Source organism: Heterocephalus glaber, unplaced genomic scaffold (assembly GCF_053883595.1).
Source record: "Heterocephalus glaber isolate CG9 unplaced genomic scaffold, H.glaber_assembly_v1.0 deba00001761, whole genome shotgun sequence".
Taxonomy (NCBI): Eukaryota; Metazoa; Chordata; class Mammalia; order Rodentia; family Bathyergidae; genus Heterocephalus; species Heterocephalus glaber.
In genome coordinates this window covers 83,707-103,624 of record NW_028258458.1, presented here as the reverse complement: position 1 = coordinate 103,624, position 19,918 = coordinate 83,707, and the positions used below count along the sequence as shown (strand labels likewise).

The 19,918-nt window shown below is 41.7% G+C and overlaps 1 protein-coding gene across 1 annotated transcript in view; it reads right to left on the bottom strand.

Moving 5' to 3' along the window:
• Positions 1-1,625: 1,625 nt before the first annotated feature.
• The window catches only part of LOC101705877 (uncharacterized), a 34,031-nt gene continuing 15,738 nt past the window's right edge, over positions 1,626-19,918 (bottom strand). Inside the window, exons 3-8 of the mRNA XM_004865463.3 lie at positions 12,041-12,179; positions 10,808-10,896; positions 9,997-10,123; positions 8,977-9,057; positions 8,305-8,384; positions 1,626-7,630 (exon numbers count right to left, since the gene is read on the bottom strand). Of these exons, the coding sequence (XP_004865520.1) occupies positions 6,245-7,630; positions 8,305-8,384; positions 8,977-9,057; positions 9,997-10,123; positions 10,808-10,896; positions 12,041-12,161 (1,884 nt within the window). The 5' untranslated portion in view covers positions 12,162-12,179 and the 3' untranslated portion in view covers positions 1,626-6,244. The remainder of the gene's footprint in view (positions 7,631-8,304; positions 8,385-8,976; positions 9,058-9,996; positions 10,124-10,807; positions 10,897-12,040; positions 12,180-19,918) is intronic.

Below are 19,918 nucleotides of genomic sequence, written 5' to 3'. Positions count from 1 at the left end.
TATCAATGATTTTTCTTTGCTGATAGTGGAGGGTGCTCATTGGCAACAAAAGGGCTGAAACCCTTAACAGCACTGCTGCATTAAAGCCATCCCACTAGCCATCCCAACAGTGACCAGAACAGTACAAGATAAAGGCCCATTCATTCCTTCCAGTGAGTCTGGACCAATCTTGTCTAAAAGTATGTATAGACCTCCTTATCTAAAGCTAGAAGGCTGGAGGAAATATTATCAAATTGCAACTTTTTTGTTTTGTTTTTGTTTGGTTTTTCTGGCACAAGGTCTTGCTATGTAGTTCCGGCTGGCCTTGAACTATGTAGTCCAGGCTGGTCTCCAACTCCGGACCATCTTCCTATCTCAGCCTCCTGAGCGCTTGGAGTAGAGGCATGCAACACCATGCTCAGCCCATCAAATTGCAACTTTAAGCATATAATTTTAAAGGCAATTCAGGTGCTCCCAAAAGATCTACATAGCATGCTAGATGATCCCAAAAAAGACATTGTTTAAATAGTCACATTTCCTGCCTAGACCCTTTTTCCATATCCTCAACCCTTTATAAAACCACCAATCTCTCATCCTGACAGGGTGATTCCTCTCTTGGAAACTCAACCAGTGTCCCCTTTGACAGTGTTCTCTGGCCTGAGTCAATTTTCATCTTACTCTTATCCTTGCCTGGGTAAATTCTTTTTACCACCTTCATCATCAACTTTCCAAACGCTGTCTCACATCACATTTCTGGCTCTCTGTTCCTGTAGTCTCCAGTTCTGCTGAGTGCCCTGGACCCTAAGCAGTGGAAGGTGAGCTCAAATCTTGATTTTCTTCTCTCATGTCAGGTCAGAGGAATGCTTAGTTCCTGTATGACCACCGACAGAATTCTTCACTGCTCCCAAGAGTCAGTTCTAGATGCTCTGCTGGGTATGGCTTGAAGAACCAGTTTATCAGCTTGTGTTTGAGGAATTTGTGTTCTCAGTTGGCCTCTACTGTCTGAAAAACAACCCCAAAACCTAGTAGCTAAAAACAATGATTATTATCAAAACCCTGCTGTGGATGAACTTGGCATAGCTTGGTTCTGCTGACCTCTCTTGGTCAAAGTGAATCCTAAGACCAACTCAGACAAAAGGGGAAATGAAATAGATCCCATCATCTTGGGAATAACTTCAAAGAAGTTGTGGCTGTTTGTAATCCATTACAAGATGTGCTGAAGGGCTGGGGACGTAGCTCAGTGCCACCACGCCTGCCAGGCAAGCACAAGGTCCTGAGTTCGATTCCCAGTACCAGGAAAAAAAAAGACAAGATGTGCTGGGGCTTTGTCAAAGGGCTTGATCTTGATTCCCCACCTAGATCTGTCCAGTAACTTGTGACAGCCTGCTCTTACTTCAGGGTCTCTCTCAAGTGTGAGGCTCAGGAGGAGCATGGTAGGAGACACTGTATGCAAATAGTCTCATTGACTGGGGAGAAAGAAACAGTATTATCAAAGACTTCAATTTCAAAAATGAATTTAATGTTTTAGGGTAGGAACTAAAAGAAAGGGAGTATATAAATTTCAAACATCAAGAGTAAAATCATTTCAATAAAAAATATAATCAATTGCAAGAATGAAGCACAAAAGAGCAGAAAGAAAAACAAGATGTTAGAAATAAATCCAAATTTATTACTACTTAGGTTATACATAATGGAATAAATGTTCAAGATAAAAGAAAGGATTGTTAGAAGTTTTCAAGTATTAAGAGTTTTTTCATCGCCAGTTAAAGTATGTATAAAAAGACACATCTGGGGCCGGGGATTTAGCTCAGTGGTTCCGCTGCCTGCCTCGCAAGCGCAAGGTCCTGAGTTCAATCCCCAATGCCAAAGAAAAAAGCATCTGGGCTTAGGGGTGTAGCTTAGTAGTAGAGCACATGCTTAGCTGAGCAAGCCCTATGTATGAACCCCAGCACCAAAAACAAACAAACAAAAAGACTAAGAAAGAAAATAAAAGCAAGCTCACATGGCTATACTAATACCTAACAGAATCATCAGAATAGAAAACATATCGGAAAGTTTAGATTTTTCTTATTTTCTTGCAGTACTGGGGATTGAATCTAGGCCCTGGTGCACACTTACCAAGCACTCTACCAGTAGCAACCTCCCCAGTAGAAAGCTTAGATTTTCACAAACCTGGCTCAGAACACACCTCAGTGGCAGAGCATCCACCTACTATGCACAGCTCTGGTTTTGATCCCCAGCACCACAAAAAAACAAACAAAAGCACAAGAAAGAAAAAAAGCACAAAACCAAATATTGTGTGCCAAGACTAATGCAAGAGAAAGAATGCACAAAGAAACCATTCTCAAATGCAAAAGAGACCCAAAGTAAACTTAATTATACAACAAGGAAACATTAAAAATGTACAAGTTTTCTCTGCGCATGTGAAAATTAAAACATGCCTAGAAAAATATATTCTTTTCTTTTGGTACCAGGGATCGAACTCGGAACCTTGAGCTTGCCAGGCAGGCACCAGAACCACTGAGCTAAATCCCCAGCCTGAAAAATATATTCATAATGCTTAAGATATTGGAAAACTTAGTTATCCTATAACCATAAGAGAAACTGAGCAAATAGCTTAAAACTGTAGAAAAACGGATACCTAAGACAATAATTAACAGTTGCTCTAAATCCAGATAATTTAACCATGAAAAAGTTAAACTTATAAAACTTGAGAACACATCCCAAGACAGTATATGATACCATCACTATTATCTACATCTCAATACCATCATTATTTTGGTGATGCTGGGGATTGACCCCAGGGCTTTGTACATGCATACCCTACCTCTGAGATGCACCCATACCACATTTTGTTTTCTTCTTATTTTTTTCTTTTTTGTGGTGCTGGAGTTTGAACCCAGGGCCTCACCCATGCTAGGCAAGTATGCTACCACTGAGCTCCACCCTTAGCCTCTACTTTTTTTTATGTACAAAAAAATTACATGCTAAGGTTACTAAAACATATCTACAAAGGGCTCTTTTTTATAACACATTAGTAAACACATCAAGTTAAGTATTGAAGATAGTCCAAGCCCAGCATAGTGGGTCACATCTGTAACCCCAGCACTCTGGGAAGCTGAGGCAGAAGGATCATTAATCCAAGCCCAGGTTGGGCAACTTAGCAAGACTCTGTCTCAAAATTAAAACAGGGCTTGGGATCTAGCTCAGTGCAAAGGTTCTAGGTTCAATCCCCAGCACACACACACAAAAAGGAAATAGTGTCCGAGTTTACCTAGAAATGAAAGGTTAACATCAGAAAATCATAATAATCAGTAATGACCATATTTACTTGCAAGTCCTTTCATTCATTCACACTTTCAAGTATTTATTTTGTATTATGAGCCAGTCATAGTTCTACATATGTGAGGCTTACCAGTGAATATGACTGTGATAGAAGATGAAAGTAAAGGAACCAAAAAATCCAAGAATTCAGCCTCATAAATTCTGAAATATTGGGCAATCTTTATGCAAGACTGGGTATTTTTTTAAAAACTATACCTACTGAGTCAATAGATTGGAGAGTATATTAGAATTTTGAAGATAAAAATGCTGTTTTTACTATTTTTAATCAGTATTATGCTGGAGGTCATAATCACGTTTGTTTTCTTTTGTTTTTTTTTTTTGCAGTACCGGGGATCAAACTCAGGACCTTGGATTTACAAGGCAGGCACAGTGCCACTAAGCTAAATCCCCGGCCATAATTACTCCTATAAAGAGAAAAAAAATGACCTAACAATTGAAGTAGAAAAATAATAGTCATTATCTATGGATAATATGCTTGCCGGTGTGGAAGATCAAGAGAACGTGTATGTAAACACCCTGACCTATCATTCCCTAAATTCATATTTGTAATCTAAGCACCAACGTGACTGTGAAGATGGGACCTTTAGGGTTAGGTGAGGTCCAAAGGGTGCAGAGCTAGTGCTACAGGCCTGTGACCTTATCATAAGAGGAAGAGAAAGGGACCTGTCCTCAAGTATCATAAAAGATATTGGTACGGAGTAGTGTTTCAGTAAAAAAGAAATCTTAAGCAGCTTTGAGACTGAATGACAGGTATAGGATGGAAATATTTTTCTGGGTTCTGTTTCTTCTTTTTTTTGGTACCGGGGATTGAACTTGGGTCCTTGTGCTTGCACAGCAGATGGCAAAACCACTGAGCTAAATTGCCGGCCCTTCTTGTTTTTCTTTTTTGGTGCTGGGAATTGAACTCAGGCCCTTGCATTGCAAGGCAGGCGCAGTACCACTATATCCCTGGCCTGCTTATTTGTTTTTTTGAGACAGGATCTCGCTATGCAATGCAAGCCAGCCTTAAATTCACTAAGGACCCTAGGCTGGCCTCGAACTCATAGTGATCCTGCTGCCTCAGGCTCCTGAGTGCTGGGATGACAGGTGTGAAATACCTCACCAGGCTTGGAAATGTTTTTAAGTGCACACTAGAAATAAGGACATTAAGGGTTGTTCTGTGATTTTTCATTTGGGAATGAGGAACATGTTATTAGAAAACAGAGAGAAGAGCCAAGTGTGGTAGTACATACCTATAATCCCAGCTACTTAGGAGATTGTGGCTGGAGGCTGCAAAGTTTAGTAAGACCCTGTCTCAAAACTTAAAGCCAAGGCCTGGTAGTGCATGCCTGTAATCCCAGCATTCTATGCAGCTGAGGCTGGAAGATCAAGGCCAGCCAGGGGATCTTAGTGAGTCTGTCTCAAAATAAAGAAAGGAGGTGTAGCTTAGTGTGAATGAGCTGGGTTCAATCCTCAGTACCACAAAAAACAAGGCTGACTGCCAAGTACGGTGGCATATGCCTGTAATCACAGCACTTGGGAGGCTGAGGCAGGCAGATTGCAGTGAGTTTGAGGCCAGTCTGAACTAATAGTGAGACCCTGTCTCAAGAAACATAAACAAATAAAAAAAACAAGGTTATGGATTAAGTTCAGTGGCAGAATGCTGGCCTAGCATGAGTTAGTTAAATGCCCAGCATCACTGAAGAAGCAAGTTGGATGGGGAAGAGGCAGTCCTTAATATGTAATTTTAAAGACCTTGGCAGAATACAGTTATATTCTAGCAATTTGTGACAGGTAGAACTTGGAAGTGATTAAAATTAGAAATGTGAAGTTTGCAACTCAACTGTTAAAGGAAGAGCTTGGTTCCACCTGACTTTTAGTAAAATACATAAGGGGTGAGCTGAATCCAACAAGGAACTGTTAATCAAAAAGGAAACAGAACTGGAAATTTGGAAAATTCTCAGCCTATCCATATTGCAAAACTTGAGAAAACTTGGATGAAAGAAAAGGCTAAAACTGTGAGCTGAACAATGATTTGGTAAAAAGATCATGGTTGGGACTCACGGGTGGGATAGTGCCCATCTCAACAGAAGTGAGAAATAGGATTATACAAGCAGAGAAATTGCCTCTTAAATCTAAAACAGACCCAGAAGGCAAGAAAGGGCGGACTTATTAGATTTTATAAGAAAACAGGGATAACTGGCTGCAAATATGGACCAGCCATTAAGAACCATTTCCTTCTTGGGAAAAGGTAGGGACCATTTCCTTCTTGGCACACTCAGCACAATCAGTGGAGGTCGGGGGCACACCTGGAAGAATGTCTTTCAACAGTTCACCTGGTCCTGCATGAACTTGACCACTGGAGAATTTTTGCATGAGTAGCCACACTGGCAGCCACTAACCAACAAGGGGTAGGGCCAAATCTATTCAATTATCTCATGCAGGCATGTCCAACCTGCAGCCTGAAGGCTGCTTGTGTTGTTTTAATATTATCATACAAAATATAAAAAAATAAAGGAACTCTTGTTACTTATATACATTAACTATACTCTATGTGGCCCAAGCAAGCCAAAAGGCTGGACACCCGTGCATAGCTTTTATTAATGGTATCTTCACTAGGGGTCTAAGCACCAAGTGAGGCAGATGTGCAATAGTGACCTCACCTATGACCCCCAAGAGCTCAGACTCAGCTACATGTGAACCAGTTCAAGGGGGTCAGCAATGTAGCTCAGTGGTAGATCACTTGCCAAGTATGTGTGAGGCACTGGGGTCAATCTCCAGCACTACAAAAGTTCCACAGGGGACCTACATATCGTATTTCATACTATTAGGATGGCATCTGTGCCAGTGGAAGCCATTACAACTCATACAAAGCAGTTAAGAATAACTAACTGATGATCTTTGGTGTCACTGTCAGTATTTAAGGGTGGCAACAGAGGGGCTAAATAGTAACACTGATACCCCCACATTTATAGGCCTTCTCCCCATGGTGAACTCTTGCATGTTTGCTTAAGCGTGAGGAAACAGCAAACGCTTTCCCACATTCCTTACAGATGTAAGGTTTCTCTCCAGTATGCGTTCGCATGTGAATGTTAAGGGATGTGGAATATACAAACGCCTTCCCACAGATATTACACACAAAAGGCTTTTCTCCACTGTGAATTTTTAAATGTTTAGTACGGTGGGAAGAAGTAATAAAGGTTTTCCCACAATGGACACATTCAAAAGGCTTCTCGCCTGTGTGTGTTCTTACATGGTGAATGAGGCCTGAGGTCCTAGTGAAGGCTTTCCCACACTGGTTACACTGAAAGGGCTTCTCTCCACTGTGAATGCGCACGTGGGTAGCAAGGCCTGAGTACTGAGTGAAGGCTTTCCCACAGTCCTTACATTCGTAGGGTTTGACTCCAGTGTGTGTTCTTATATGTTCAGTAAGCTGAGTGGACCTCGAGAAGGCTTTTCCACATTCCTTACATTCATAAGGCTTCTCTCCAGTGTGAACTCGTAAGTGTTCAGTCAGGCCTGACCACCTCAGGAAGGCTTTCCCACATTCCACACATTTGTATGATTTTATTCCAGTGTGAATTCTCATGTGATCGTTAAGGTATGTGTTATTTTTAAAGCACTTTCCACACTCCTTACATTGAAAGGGCTTTTCATCACTGTGAGTTTTTATATGTGCAGACAGTTGAGAAAAAGTAGCAAAGCACTTCCCACATTCCTTACATTTTTTGTTTTTCTCTCTAGAATGAACTGTTACATATTGATTTAGGTGGGAGGAAACTGTGAATGCTTTCCAACATTCCTTGCATTCACAGAGTGTTTCTTCAGTGTGGGTTTCCATGGGATTAGTAAGGCATGGAAAATACTGAAAGCTCTTTCCAAATTCCTCCATTTTGTAGGGATTTCTTCCATTGAAAATTTGAAGATGCATAGCAAGGCTCATGGGGTGAATATATCCACTCTCATATTTCTTCCATTCATAGGGGTCTCCTTCATTTTGAGTTCTCATATCCATCTGAAGGTATGATGGATTAAAAAAGGCATTCCCACAATCCCTGCACTCAAAGGGTTTGTTTCTCATGCACGTTGTCTGGTATGCAATATTTGGAGTTAGATTGAAAATGTTTCCATACTGATCAATCTCGGAAAAGTTCTGTCCAGTAGAGGTTTTCTGGTGCAGAGTAAGGATGTCTTCTCCACACCAAATATATCCCGAAGAATATTCTTGGTTTTGTGTTCTCATGTGTGTATTAAGGAAAAACTGTTCACTGAAGACTTCTCCATATGGCTTATAGTCGTAGAGCTCCTCTCCATTGTGGCTTCTCACCTGTGGATCAAGGGATAAAAGAGGACTAAGGAATTTTTCAAATATATGAAATATGAGATTTTAAAGATAGAAACATCTCAATGATTATAATGATTTTTTTTTTTTTTTTTTTGGTACCGGGGATCGAACTCGGGTCCTTGCGCTTGCAAGGCAGGTGGCAGAACCATGGCGCTAAATCACCGGCCCTACAATTTCTTTTATAAGCACTGATTTCCCGACCTCTTTATTTCTTCCAAATTAAATGATGGATTCTTTTGCCAGAATCTTGTGTTGTAGGCTCTAATTTTAAAACAACTATATTTTCTTAAAACCCTATGTCTAGTTGTCTATTTCACATGTGGAAATATGTTTTTGTGGGAATCCTGAATCAATAATAATAATTTCACAATAGTTTTGGAGCATCTCCTATTCTTGAGATTCAGAGTATCTCCCCTGAGGCACTGCTTCCTCTTTGGTACATGCTTCTCTCACATATCACTAATGTGTGCTGATTTTCTACAAAAGAATTCCCAATCTTTTCTGAGAGTGGGACTTAAGAAGTACCCTTTGTTGGGCTGGACATGCAGCTCAGTTGTAGAGCACTTGTCCAACATGTTCGACACCCTGGGTTCCATCCCAGTACTGCAAAAAAAAGAAAGAAAAGAAAAGAAAAAAAGAGTCCTTGCTAATCTTACCATTTCCATCTCTTTGGAAGTTTCCTCCCTAAAATAATCCTCAAATTCTGATCCTTTGGTTACTGGTTGTAGCTCCAACTCTGAAGTTAAACAGAAAGAAAAATGTAAGGGTTTAGAGAAATAAATGGTATGTACAAGGAGTTAAAAGTGCTAAGGGTCATTTGTCCTTTTGTCCTTTTCAAGTTAAACATGGTAAGAAAATAAAAAGCACAGAGACCTTTGAAGATTTTGGTATGTTAAAAACTTGGCAATAGGCTAGTGGGGGTAGCTCAGTGGTAAAACCCTTGCTTAGTGTTAAGTGAGGCCAAAAGTTTCATCCTAGCACTGGGAAAAAATAAAGGCAATAATAAAGATTTGGATCAACACTGTAGATCACTTACTACAAATTGATTCTAAGAGAATTATAGTGAAAGTTATCAGAAAAAGAAAGTAAGAAAGATCTGGAAAAAGATGATACATTGAAATAATAAAGAGCAGAATAGGTAGTTTTGTAAGACCCTAAGAATGTTTCAATGGAGAGAAAGTAATATATTATGGGAAGTCAATGATGCTCTAAAATCTAAGAAAAATGGCTTCAATCTTCTGAAGCAAAATGTATCTTTAAAAACTTTCATTATACCTGCAAAACCATACTGAACTCATAAAACAGGGTTTGTCTTCACAAATACTCACGTTGAAGAACTCCATTTTCTGCTGTGTTTAATTCTTCTTGTTTTAACCAGGAGATCAGACTAGGGATGAAGAACTGGTATCCTGCACAGGTGAAAAGATGCATGAATGGAAGAGGCTCATCCAAGAGATGGCGACCCTTCCTATGTCTATGGAATTAATGAAACTATGGAACTAATATGGAACTAATGAAAGCAATGTAACTATTTCAAAGTGGGTAAATATGTAAATGGCAGAGGCTGAGGTGTAGCTCAGCAGTAGAAAGCATACTTAGCATGTGTGAGCCCTGGGTTCAATTGTCAACACCAAAAAGAAAAAAGCAAATACATATCCACATTCCTGGGCCCCCAAAAGATTGCTTATCTCTAACCCCTAAAAATCAAATGCAGGCTTCTATACACATTATAAAACACTAAGACTTAAGTAAAAAATAAAGTGTAACAAAAATTCTTGCTGTCTTGGGGAAATAACTCTTGCCGTTGATTCTCAAACCTTAGAAGTGTGTTTGATTAATCTGGAGAGCTTCTGAACAGATGACTGAGCCTCAACCCTACAGTTTCCAACTGAGTCTATCAAAGGTGGAAAAGGAAAATGTACATTCCTAACAGGCAGAGGCTCATGCTGTTGATAACATTTGAAAAGTCTTCACAGCAGCTGAGCATGGTGGCACACACCTATAATCCCAGCACTCTGGGAGGCTGAGTTAAGAGGATGGAAAGTCCCAGACTAGCTAGAAGACTAGCAAGCCCGGGCAATTTAGTGAGACTCTGACTCAAAATAAAAAATGAGTGGGGTACATCGCTCAGTGTGAAGGTCTTGGGTTCCATCCCCAGTTAGGAAAATAATAATAATAGAATTAATTAATTAAAAAAAAGAATCACCACAGCAGATTAAATGTAGTACAGCATAGACTATGGCTCTGTTACTTCCCATTGTACTCAGAACTGATACGAACAATTGTGCAACACAGTAATACACATGTATGTGTTCCATGACAGGCCACAAGTAACGTTGGTGTCTTACCTACTGAAGACAGGTTCTCGTAGTTTTCTAGCATCACCTCTCTGTACAGATTTCTCTGAGTTGGGTCCAGTAAAGTCCACTCCTCTTGGGTGAACTCCAGAGCCACATCATCAAAGGTCACGGAATCCTAAACCATTACACACATGCTGGTTTGAGCCGATTAGTGGTTCTGCCAATGTTTACTGCAGCGGTAGGAAGGGGAGCTAATGCCTACACATGGTTCTGAGTTCTCCCACAGTCCATCACCAGGATTTAATGATCCTAAGACTCCTCTCTCTCTCCATGCTCACTCACTGTTGCACCTCCTATTGCCATATCCTTTAGCATCAGTTCATAAACATGAATTCATCGCAGCACAACCAGATTAGGAGCTTCTTGTCCTATTTTTCACTACTGCAGCATACTCCTGAGCATGCTGCAGACAACTGATAAATGCCAATGGGTATATTCTGCAAGGAGAGGACACGTTCACCTGCCTTACCATCTGTCAGAGCACTTGGCACGTGGCACTCAACATGTAGTTGGAGATTAATTATTAAGGCTGGGGATGCAGCTCAGTGGTAGAGTGCTTTCCTAGAGTGGGTGAGGCTTCACCCCCCACTCCCACCCAAAGAAAGGATTAATTTAATGATTTTCAAGGTAACACCTCACCAGCATAAGGCTCCATTCTATGGGGAAATTCAACTGGGGACTCAGTCCTTGCATGAGGTTTACTTCCTTTAAGAAGCTCTGGAGACAAGTATGTCTAGAACAAAATGTGTCTAGTTGGTGGAAGATTTCCATTTTGTAGAAGGCTATCCTTTCTTATTACCTGGTAACAATCTGCCTGGTAGTCAGCCACCACACTTTCTACCTTTGTTTCGTCTTCATAAAAGCAGATTGGTTCTGTGTAGAGAAGGCCTAGTGGAAAAGAAAGAAGAGGGCATCAGAACCCAGAGTTGCCCGTAATTCCTGCATTCATGGATCAAGAAGTCATTCCAAGGCCAGGGATTTAGCTCAGTGCTTCCGCCACCTGCCCCGCAAGCACAAGGACCCGAGATCGACCCCCAGTACCAAAAAAAGAAAGAATTTTGGGGCTGGGGATTTAGCTCAGTGGTTCTGCTGCTTGCCTCATGAGTGCAAGGTCCCGAGTTCAATCCCTGGTACCAAGAAAAAGGAAAAAAAAAAGAAGTCATTCCACCTAAGTTTGTGATTCCTCTGTAATATTTTACACTCAAGAAAATTTTTTTAAAAATATACACTACTACAATAAAATGTGATGGTATGGGCCAGGGAATTAGCTCAGTGGCACCGTGCCTGCCTGGCAAACACAAGGTCCTGAGTTTGATCCCCGGTACCAGAAAATTTAAAAAAAAAAAAGTGATGGTAGTCATGTTTTGTTTGTTTGTTTTGGTGATACTAGGGATTGAACCAAGGGCCTCATGCCTGCTTGGCAACTGCTCTACCACTGAGCTATATCCTCAGCCAATTTTTTTTCTTTTTCCCAGCCTTTTTTTTTTTTTAAGCTTTATTTTGAGCTAGGGATGTGGTTCAATGGGAGAGTGTTTGCCTAGCATGTGTGAGCCCCTGGTTTGACCCCCAGTATGGCAGTTAATCAATCAAACCAATATGTAACTTTATTATTTTTTTTTAATGAATTTTATTTTGAGTCAGGATCTTGCTAAGTTCCCCAGGCTGGCCTCAAACTTGATCCTGCCTCAGCCTCCTGAGTAGCTCTGATTACAAGTGTTTCCCACCAAGCCCAGCACACAGTAGGGCATGTTTTATCTAGAGCCAGAGGAGCAGACTATAAGCCATGCTGCCCCTTGGGGACAGGGAAATAGTCACATTCTACAGGTAAGGGAAGCTAAGTCCTGAAAATGGGAGTCTATTTGCCCATGGTGATAAGAACTCAGGAAGATTATGCGGCCCCTCCTCTCAAAACACACATACCAGGGGGCTCAGCTATAAAACAACATTCTGTGTTCGAAATAAGCCCGGAGAATCTCTACTGTTCAGAGGAGACCTAAACCAGTCTCTGAAAAAGAGCACAGCGAGGACCCACCTTCCGACAAATCAGTGGCTGCCATCCTGTGGGGCTGGAATGTCCCTGAAACAGTCCCTCTGGCCACTTCTGGGCAGCTTATGACTCCAAGCAGAGAGAGGCAATCTCCATTCCTCTTCATCCAGAGTTATACGGGGTCCTGTTGGTATCAATTGTCAGTCATCAAACATCATGCGTTAGTGCTGTCTCTCTGCAGATAATATATGTGACAACTTCTAAAAATGGTCCATTTACCATCAATAGTGTTCTGGGAACCAAGCGACATTTACTGAGGATCAGAAGTTGCTCTGATGCCTTTTCAATATCAGCTCATATAATCTCCACCACCATCCTATGCAATAGGTACCGTGACCCATACTTAATACAAAGGAAACCTATACTCAGACACCACTACTGACCAGTCTAGGGTCATGCAGTTTGGAAGTGGCGAACCAGGACCCTGGTGAAGTTAATTTTGCCCTGAAAGCCTGACCTCCTATGATTGCATCACTCTACCAGAAGAATAGATATTCTGGAACTACACAGTGCAATTCAGTAGTCTTTAGTGCCATGTGTTACCGATCATTTCATATGGACATAGTATGGCTGAAGAATTTTTTGCTTAATTTTAATAAAAATTGAAATATAAAAATGAACATGATTCCATTATCTGAAAACTTTTAAATACATTTGGAATAACATGGATATGTGTGTGTGCACATACTGGAGATGAAGCCCAAGGCTTCACCCATGCTAAGCATGCACTACCACTGAGCTGCAACCCCAGCCCTTTTTAAAAAAATGTCTTCTTTTGAGACAGGATCTTACCAAGTTGCCCAGGTTGGCCTCAAACTTGCGATCCTCCTCTCTCAGCCTCCCAAGTGGTAGGATGACAGGCATGCGCCACCACATCTACCAAGTGATGGATGCTTTTGAATGTGCATACGCAGAAAGTGAAAACTTCAGATCTGCTAACTAGTAACTCAATTCAAGATCTAAGAACCTAGGGCTGGGGCTGTAGCTCAGTTTAGGGCGCTTGTCTCATATGCTCCAGGCCCTGGGTTCAATCTCCAGCAACACACACACACACACACACACACACACACAATCCAGGACCAAGTACAGTGGCATGTACCTATAACACCAGCCTTGGTAATTTAATGAGTTCCTGTCTCGAAATGCATTTTTAAAGGGGTTGGGATATAGCTCAGTGGTAAAGTGCCTCTGGGTTTGACCCCCAGTACCACACACAAAGCAAAACAAAACAAAAGAACTTAGAACTGGGGACACAGATTAGTGATAGAGTGCATTCGTGAGGCCTTGGCTTTGATCCCTAGCACCACAACCACAACAATAATAAAAAAATCTAAGAATCAAAGAGCTTCTATGATACCCCTGAAGGAAACATTTTTTAACACCACAAGTTGTTATTGGTGAAAATCAAACATGAAGTCTAAGTGAACAGCTTTTTTGTGTGTATGTGGATCGAACTCGGGACCTTGTGCTTGTGAGGCAGGTGGCAGCACCACTGAGCTAAAATCCCCGGCCAGTGAACAGCTTTAATTACAACCATGGTCTGGGGCCAATGCAGGAATATCATACAAGTCTGAGGCCATCCCTGGCTACAGAGTAAGACCACGTCTCAAATTAAAAAAAAACCCCACCAGCCATGGTAGTGTGGGAGAGGAAGGAAGGCTCCTTTATGAGATCCTTCAGGATTGCTCTGATATGGTCAAGGACCTCATGGGGGCATATGAAATGAAAGGTTTATGGTACTCACGGGTCCTAGAGAGGAAGGCAAAGCATGTTGTGCAAGGGACTACAGGGTGAAGCAGGCTATGCCAAGAAGGTAAGCAGCCAGGAGAGTGAAGTTCCATCTGGGTCTTGGGCAGGGTACACAGCAGAAGTCAGGAAGGGTCTCTTTCTGTGCCCTTGAATGTCAACTGGCCACAGTTAGGGGATGGCAATTTAGGGCAGAGACCAGGCTTATCACACAGGTTCAGCCAGTCACTTCAACTGAGTGACACAGGCACCAGGAAAACCAGAAGTTTTAAAATCACTAATATACTGGAATACATGCACCTATAATCTGAGCTACTCAGGAGACTGAGGCAGGAGGATAGCTCGTTCAAGGCCAGACTGGGTAACACACCAGGATCTTGACTCAAAAATAAATAAATAGGAGCCAAGCATGGTAGTGCACACCTATAATCCCAGCACTCTGGAGGCTCAGACAGGAGGACCACAAGTCTAAACCCAGTCCAGATAACTGTGCAAGACTCTGTCTCAAAATGAAACATAAAAACAAGGGCTGAGGATGTAGCTCAGTATGAAGGCCTTGGGTTCAGTTCTCTAGTACAGTGGTACCAAACCTATGGCATGTGTGCTATGGCGGGCTGCTTGTTATCAATGAAAGCTCTAAAAGGTTCTCCATCCCTGCTCTAGTATAGATAGATAGATAGAGATGGAGCTCAATGGTAGAGCACTTCCTAGCATACATAAGGTTGTATATTCAATCCCTAGCATGGCAAAATAATAATAGTAAATACAACTGACAATATAATCAGGAAAGAATGAGAATGTGACACATGCAATGAGGGCAGCTAGGTGGACCCAAATAAGAGAGTCACAATCTTAAACCCCCAGGTCACTCTGAGCCTTCCTTAACAGGGAAATATTTTGCCCTTTGATTTTTCAGAAGAGTAGCCTTGGTCTGCTTGAAGGCCCTTTTTTTTTTCTTTTTTCTTGTGGTATCAGGGATCGAACTCGGGTCCTTGCGCTTTCGAGGCAGGTGGCAGAACCACTGAGCTAAATCCCCGGCCCTGAAGGCCCTTTGATCATCTCACTTGGGGCAGATACCTAGGAAGGCCAAGCTTATTTTTCTGAAGACCTGCCAAAACCATTTGCTGTTGTCACCAGAGTTGTAACTAGAGCAAAGCCCAGGGGAACAAGTAGACTGTACCGCATAATGCAAGAGCCAATACTTCACACAATAAAACAATCCAACTCTAGTAACACAAAGCAGAAAAACCTGCCCAACTGTATGGACTGCCTTGTAAAGGTATTAGTCTAAGCACGATGGAAGATAATCTTACACTGGGCCAAACTGACATCAAAGCGCTTACTAGATGTTCTAGATCTAGCAACAGCTCACCAAGCTGCAGTGAAACTTGGACTTGGTGGTGACCTACAGTTAATGGGGCTGATGTGGCAGAGCTTCCCCAGCACACTGCAGAGGGAATCTTAGAGACTACGAATATGGACTTACCATATATGATCTCTCCACACCCCCTTCATCAACATATGTTAAAGACCTAGAAGACACTCTGTTGATGACGATATTTAGGGTTAGGTAAGTGAGGGGAGCTTTCTATTTTAAGACAGGATTTCGCTGTATAGTTCAGGCTGGCCTTGAACTCAAAGTGATCCCCCCTGCCTCAGCCTCCCAAGTGCTGGGATTTAGCTCAGTGGTTCTGGCACCTGCCTCGCAAGCGCAAGGTCCCAAGTTCAATCCCCAGTACCCCCCCAAAAAAAAAAAAAGAAGTCCCTGATGGATGGGGATGAAGAAAGCCCAGAGTATCAGAGTGGGAAACATTTACCCTTTGATAAGGCAGTGGGACCTCTCAACTGTCAAGGGCAGGCAGAATATACCTTTAATCAGGATGGTCTGTCTGGAGCTGGGTGTGGTGGTGCATACCTGTAACACCTGAACTCAGGAGACTGAGGCAGGAGGGTCACAAGGTCAAGGCCAGCCTTGGCTATGGAGCAAGAACTTGTTTCAACCAACCCCCCAAAATGGTTTGTCCTGCACAGATTATCAGTGGTGGCCACATTAGTATGGAATCCCCAGGAATGAAATAAATAAGCTGCATAATACAGCAAAGATCTACAAACCCTGCAATAAGGGTCTTATATTCAATTTTGAGTGTGTGGCCCACATAATCTCTGTTATAACTATTCAACTCTTCCCTTGTAGTTTGAAATAAGCCATAAACTATATATATAAGCAGGGCCAGGGATTCAGCTCAGTGGTTTCGCCGCCTGCTGCGCAAGCACAAGGACCCGAGTTCAATCCCCAGTACCAAAAACAAACAAACAAACTATATATATATAAGCAAATGAGTGGCTGGGTATCAATAAAACTTTAGGAAAACAAATGGAGAGCCAAACTCAGCCCATGGGCTGATGTATTAACCAGTGTACTAGAATATTTCTTGGTCTGTGCAACAAAACGTCTCAAGTCTGGTAGCCAAAACCTTCCTTGATTCATACATTTTCTATACCTAGAGTCACAGAATTTTCTATACCTAGATAATTCACAAACCTAGAGGCCTTTATCAAAGGAAAACCCTGTACCATCAACATAATCTGTATTATATATTTGTCTTTGTGCTTTCTCCAAAGGAACCTCAGTCAATTATTTGAATGACTACGTATCAGCAAAAGGAAATACAACCAATAGGGTGCTGAGGTGACATTACATCCTGGGGACTCCAAACAGAATTATGAGCCAGGTATGGTGGCACACACCTGTCATCTCAGACCTCTGGGAAGCTCAGGCAGGAAGATCAAAAGTCCAAGCCCACCCTGGGCAATGTACTGACTCAACGAAACCCTGTCTCAAGCCAAAACATTTTTTTAAAGGGCTGAGGATGTAGCTCACTGTGAAGGCCTTAAATTCAATGCCTTGTACTACAAGAAAACCCCATTATGGACCACCACCAGTGAAAATAAAAGCTTACGGTCATCAGGTGTAGACTGTTTCTTAACACAATTGAGTGTATAGAGGGCCCATTTGAACCACAGACCCAAGCCAGTTATTTCCCCAGTTGCCAAACGTATAAATGGGATATAGAGCTCTCGGGAACTGGCAGCATACCTAAAATTGGCTCTCTGACCAACAAGGTGAGGGCCATTATGGTAGTAGAAGCTAATGGAAGTGCTGGGAATTCCCCAACCCCTGAGATAATCGAATATAAGTACAACATTCCTGGGGGAATTGCAAAAAGTAATGCCACTATGAAAAGAACTAAAAAGACCACGGATCGTGAGGCTTAATACATCCCCAGGCTTGTGCAGAAATCATGTGGATCTTGGAGAAAGACTGGACTATTGTAAACTTAATCCCACGTGATCACTAGAATTGTAGCTGCTGTGATGTCTTCATTGAAACAAGCACAACAGTTGGCCCTTGGAATGCAGCTACTGATGCAGATGAAGATTACTACCTAATCTCCACACCATTCTGCAAAGGACCCCAGAATCTTCCAAGCCACTGCCTTCAGATTATATAAATTCTCCTGTCCAATGCCAAAATTAGGTTGGAAGTCTTGACAATCCCAAAACATCACACTGGATAGTATTGTGCAGACTGGATTGCTTCATTGACCAATAAATAACCAATAGTATAGAGACACATACAAATACAAGGTAGCTGTTTCAGAGACCAGCCAACCCAAACAAGTTTCTAGGAGTTCAGGGTCTACACAACCCCTACAAGGGTTCATTTTAAGTTCCTGCTCCTTAAACCAATTGTCCCCAAAATGAGGCACAATACTTAGTAGCTTCCTTAGATTTTGGAGAAAATACATACTGTTTTTTTCCATCTTATATCATAATTTATTCCATGAACAGACTGCCTTTTCTTTACCCATGAACTCTTTGGAAGTTAAAGAATTTATTAACCTTATGAAACTTTTGTTTCCTATATCATACTTGGGTTTCCACAATTTCACTTTAATTTGTAGTATTTTTCTTCATAAATACTTTATAGAGCTGAAGCAAGGCTCAATGGGAGAACACTTGCCAAGTATATAGGTCTTTTTTGTTTTGCTTTGTTTTGTTTTTTTGGTACTGGGGATCGAACTCAGGTCCTGGCGCTTGCGCAGCAGGCAGCGAAACTACTGAGCTAAATCCCCGGCCCAGTGTATAGGTCTTTGACACCTAGCACACACACACACAACTTTATGGCCACACATGGTGGTACATGCATGCAATCCCAGCCACGAGGGAAGCTGAGGCAGGAGGATCACAAGTTCAATGCCCTGTCTCAACATAAAATAAAAAGGGCTGGCTAAGATGTACCTCAGTGTTCCCTGGGTTCAACTCCCAGAACCACAAAAAAGAAAACAAAACAAAAAGGAAATAAGAAAAAATTTATGGAAATTTTTTTTTTTGGTACCAGGGATAGAACTTGGGACCTTGCACTTTCGAGGCAGGCGGTGGCACCACTGAGCTAAATCCTCGGCCTATAGAAATTTTAAGAAATAAATTACACATTTTTATTTTATGGACTTGAATTGAGAGGCATGTTCCTAGATAGGTGTGGTGTATGCCTATAATCCCACCACTCTGGGAGGCTGAGGCAGGAGGTTCACAAGTTTGAGTCTAGCCTGGGCAACTTAGTGACTCAGTGAGACCCTGTCTCAAAAAAAAGTCACGTTTCCTTGCATGTCATTCATGAGTGACTTAACATACAGTTGTTAAATAACAGACAATTAAAAGCTGAGAACAAGACTGGGGATTTAGCTCAGTGGTTCCGCAGCCTGCCTTGAAAGCAGCAGGTCCTGAGTTTGATCCCTGGTACCAAAAAAAAAAAGCTGAGAACAAAGCCAAGTATGGTGGCACATGTCTGTAATCCCAGCACCTGGGAGGCTGAGGCAGGAGGGTTGCAAGTGGGGAGCCAGCCTAGGCTGCACAGCAAGTTCAAGGATAGCCTGGACTATGTAAGACCCTGTTGCAAAAAAACAAAACAAAACAAAACTGTCCAAAACCTCAAAGGTGTACTATGAAGAGCCACGATTATTTTTTAGAAGTGTAAATTTTTCTCTAGGATTATTCCCAAGGAACAAAAGATCTCATTACTTGAATGAAATCTATGAAAGAATTCATGTGAGTTACAGTGAATAACATACAAAATAACCTATGAATAACATCAGTCATCTGAGGGCTTTTCACAATGAAACATCAGTAAGAGGGCTAAGAAATGGTGAGGGAGTTACAGGAGATAATATCAGGCTACGTTACAATAGACATGAGTGTAGCTCGGCAGTAGAGCTCATGCCTACCACCCATGAGGCCCTAGGTTTTGATACCCAGCACCACACACACACTGCAGAGCTCACAATAAATATATCTGGTACTATCAATCATTAAAACATTCAACTGTTTCCCATGAGTTATGCACAGAATCGAAGTTACATTTAAAAACCGAATTGGACTGGGGATGTAGTTCAGTGGTATAGTGCTTGCCTAGCATGCCCAAGGTCCTGGGTTCAATCCTTAGTACAGTAAAAGCAAAAAACCAAACAAAGCCAAAAAAACCCCACCTGAGTTCTACATGCATATATATCTCACTGAAGCAGGAGGACTGTAGGTTTGAACCCAGCCTGGGCAACTTAGCAACTTAGTGAGACCCTGTCTCAAAATGAAAAAATAAAAAAAGGGCTGGGGATGAGAGAGCCCTGGGTTCAATCCCAAATACTACTCCCCAGAAAAAAAAACAAACTTAAACAGAGCCTTATCTTCTAGGTGTTGAGAAATGTTTACATTTTAGCTGAATGATTTAGTTAAATCAATCCAGTTAATAAGTGATAGAAAAAAAACAGGCCAAAGAGAAATTTTTTATTTATTTTATGTCTCCCTCAGATTTACAAGTTTTGTTGGATTTTTTTCAAATATATGACAGAAAAGTAATTTCTGAGTGCGTGGGGGGGGGGTACTTGGGATTAAACCCAGGACCACTCTATCGCTGAGCAACATTTTTTTTAAAAAAGGGCCTCATGCTATGTGTGGTGGTGCATGCCTGTAATCCCAGCGCTCAGGAGGCTGAGGCAGGAGGATCACTTCAAGTTCGAGGCCAGCCTGGACTACATAGTGAGTTCAAGGACAGCCTGAATT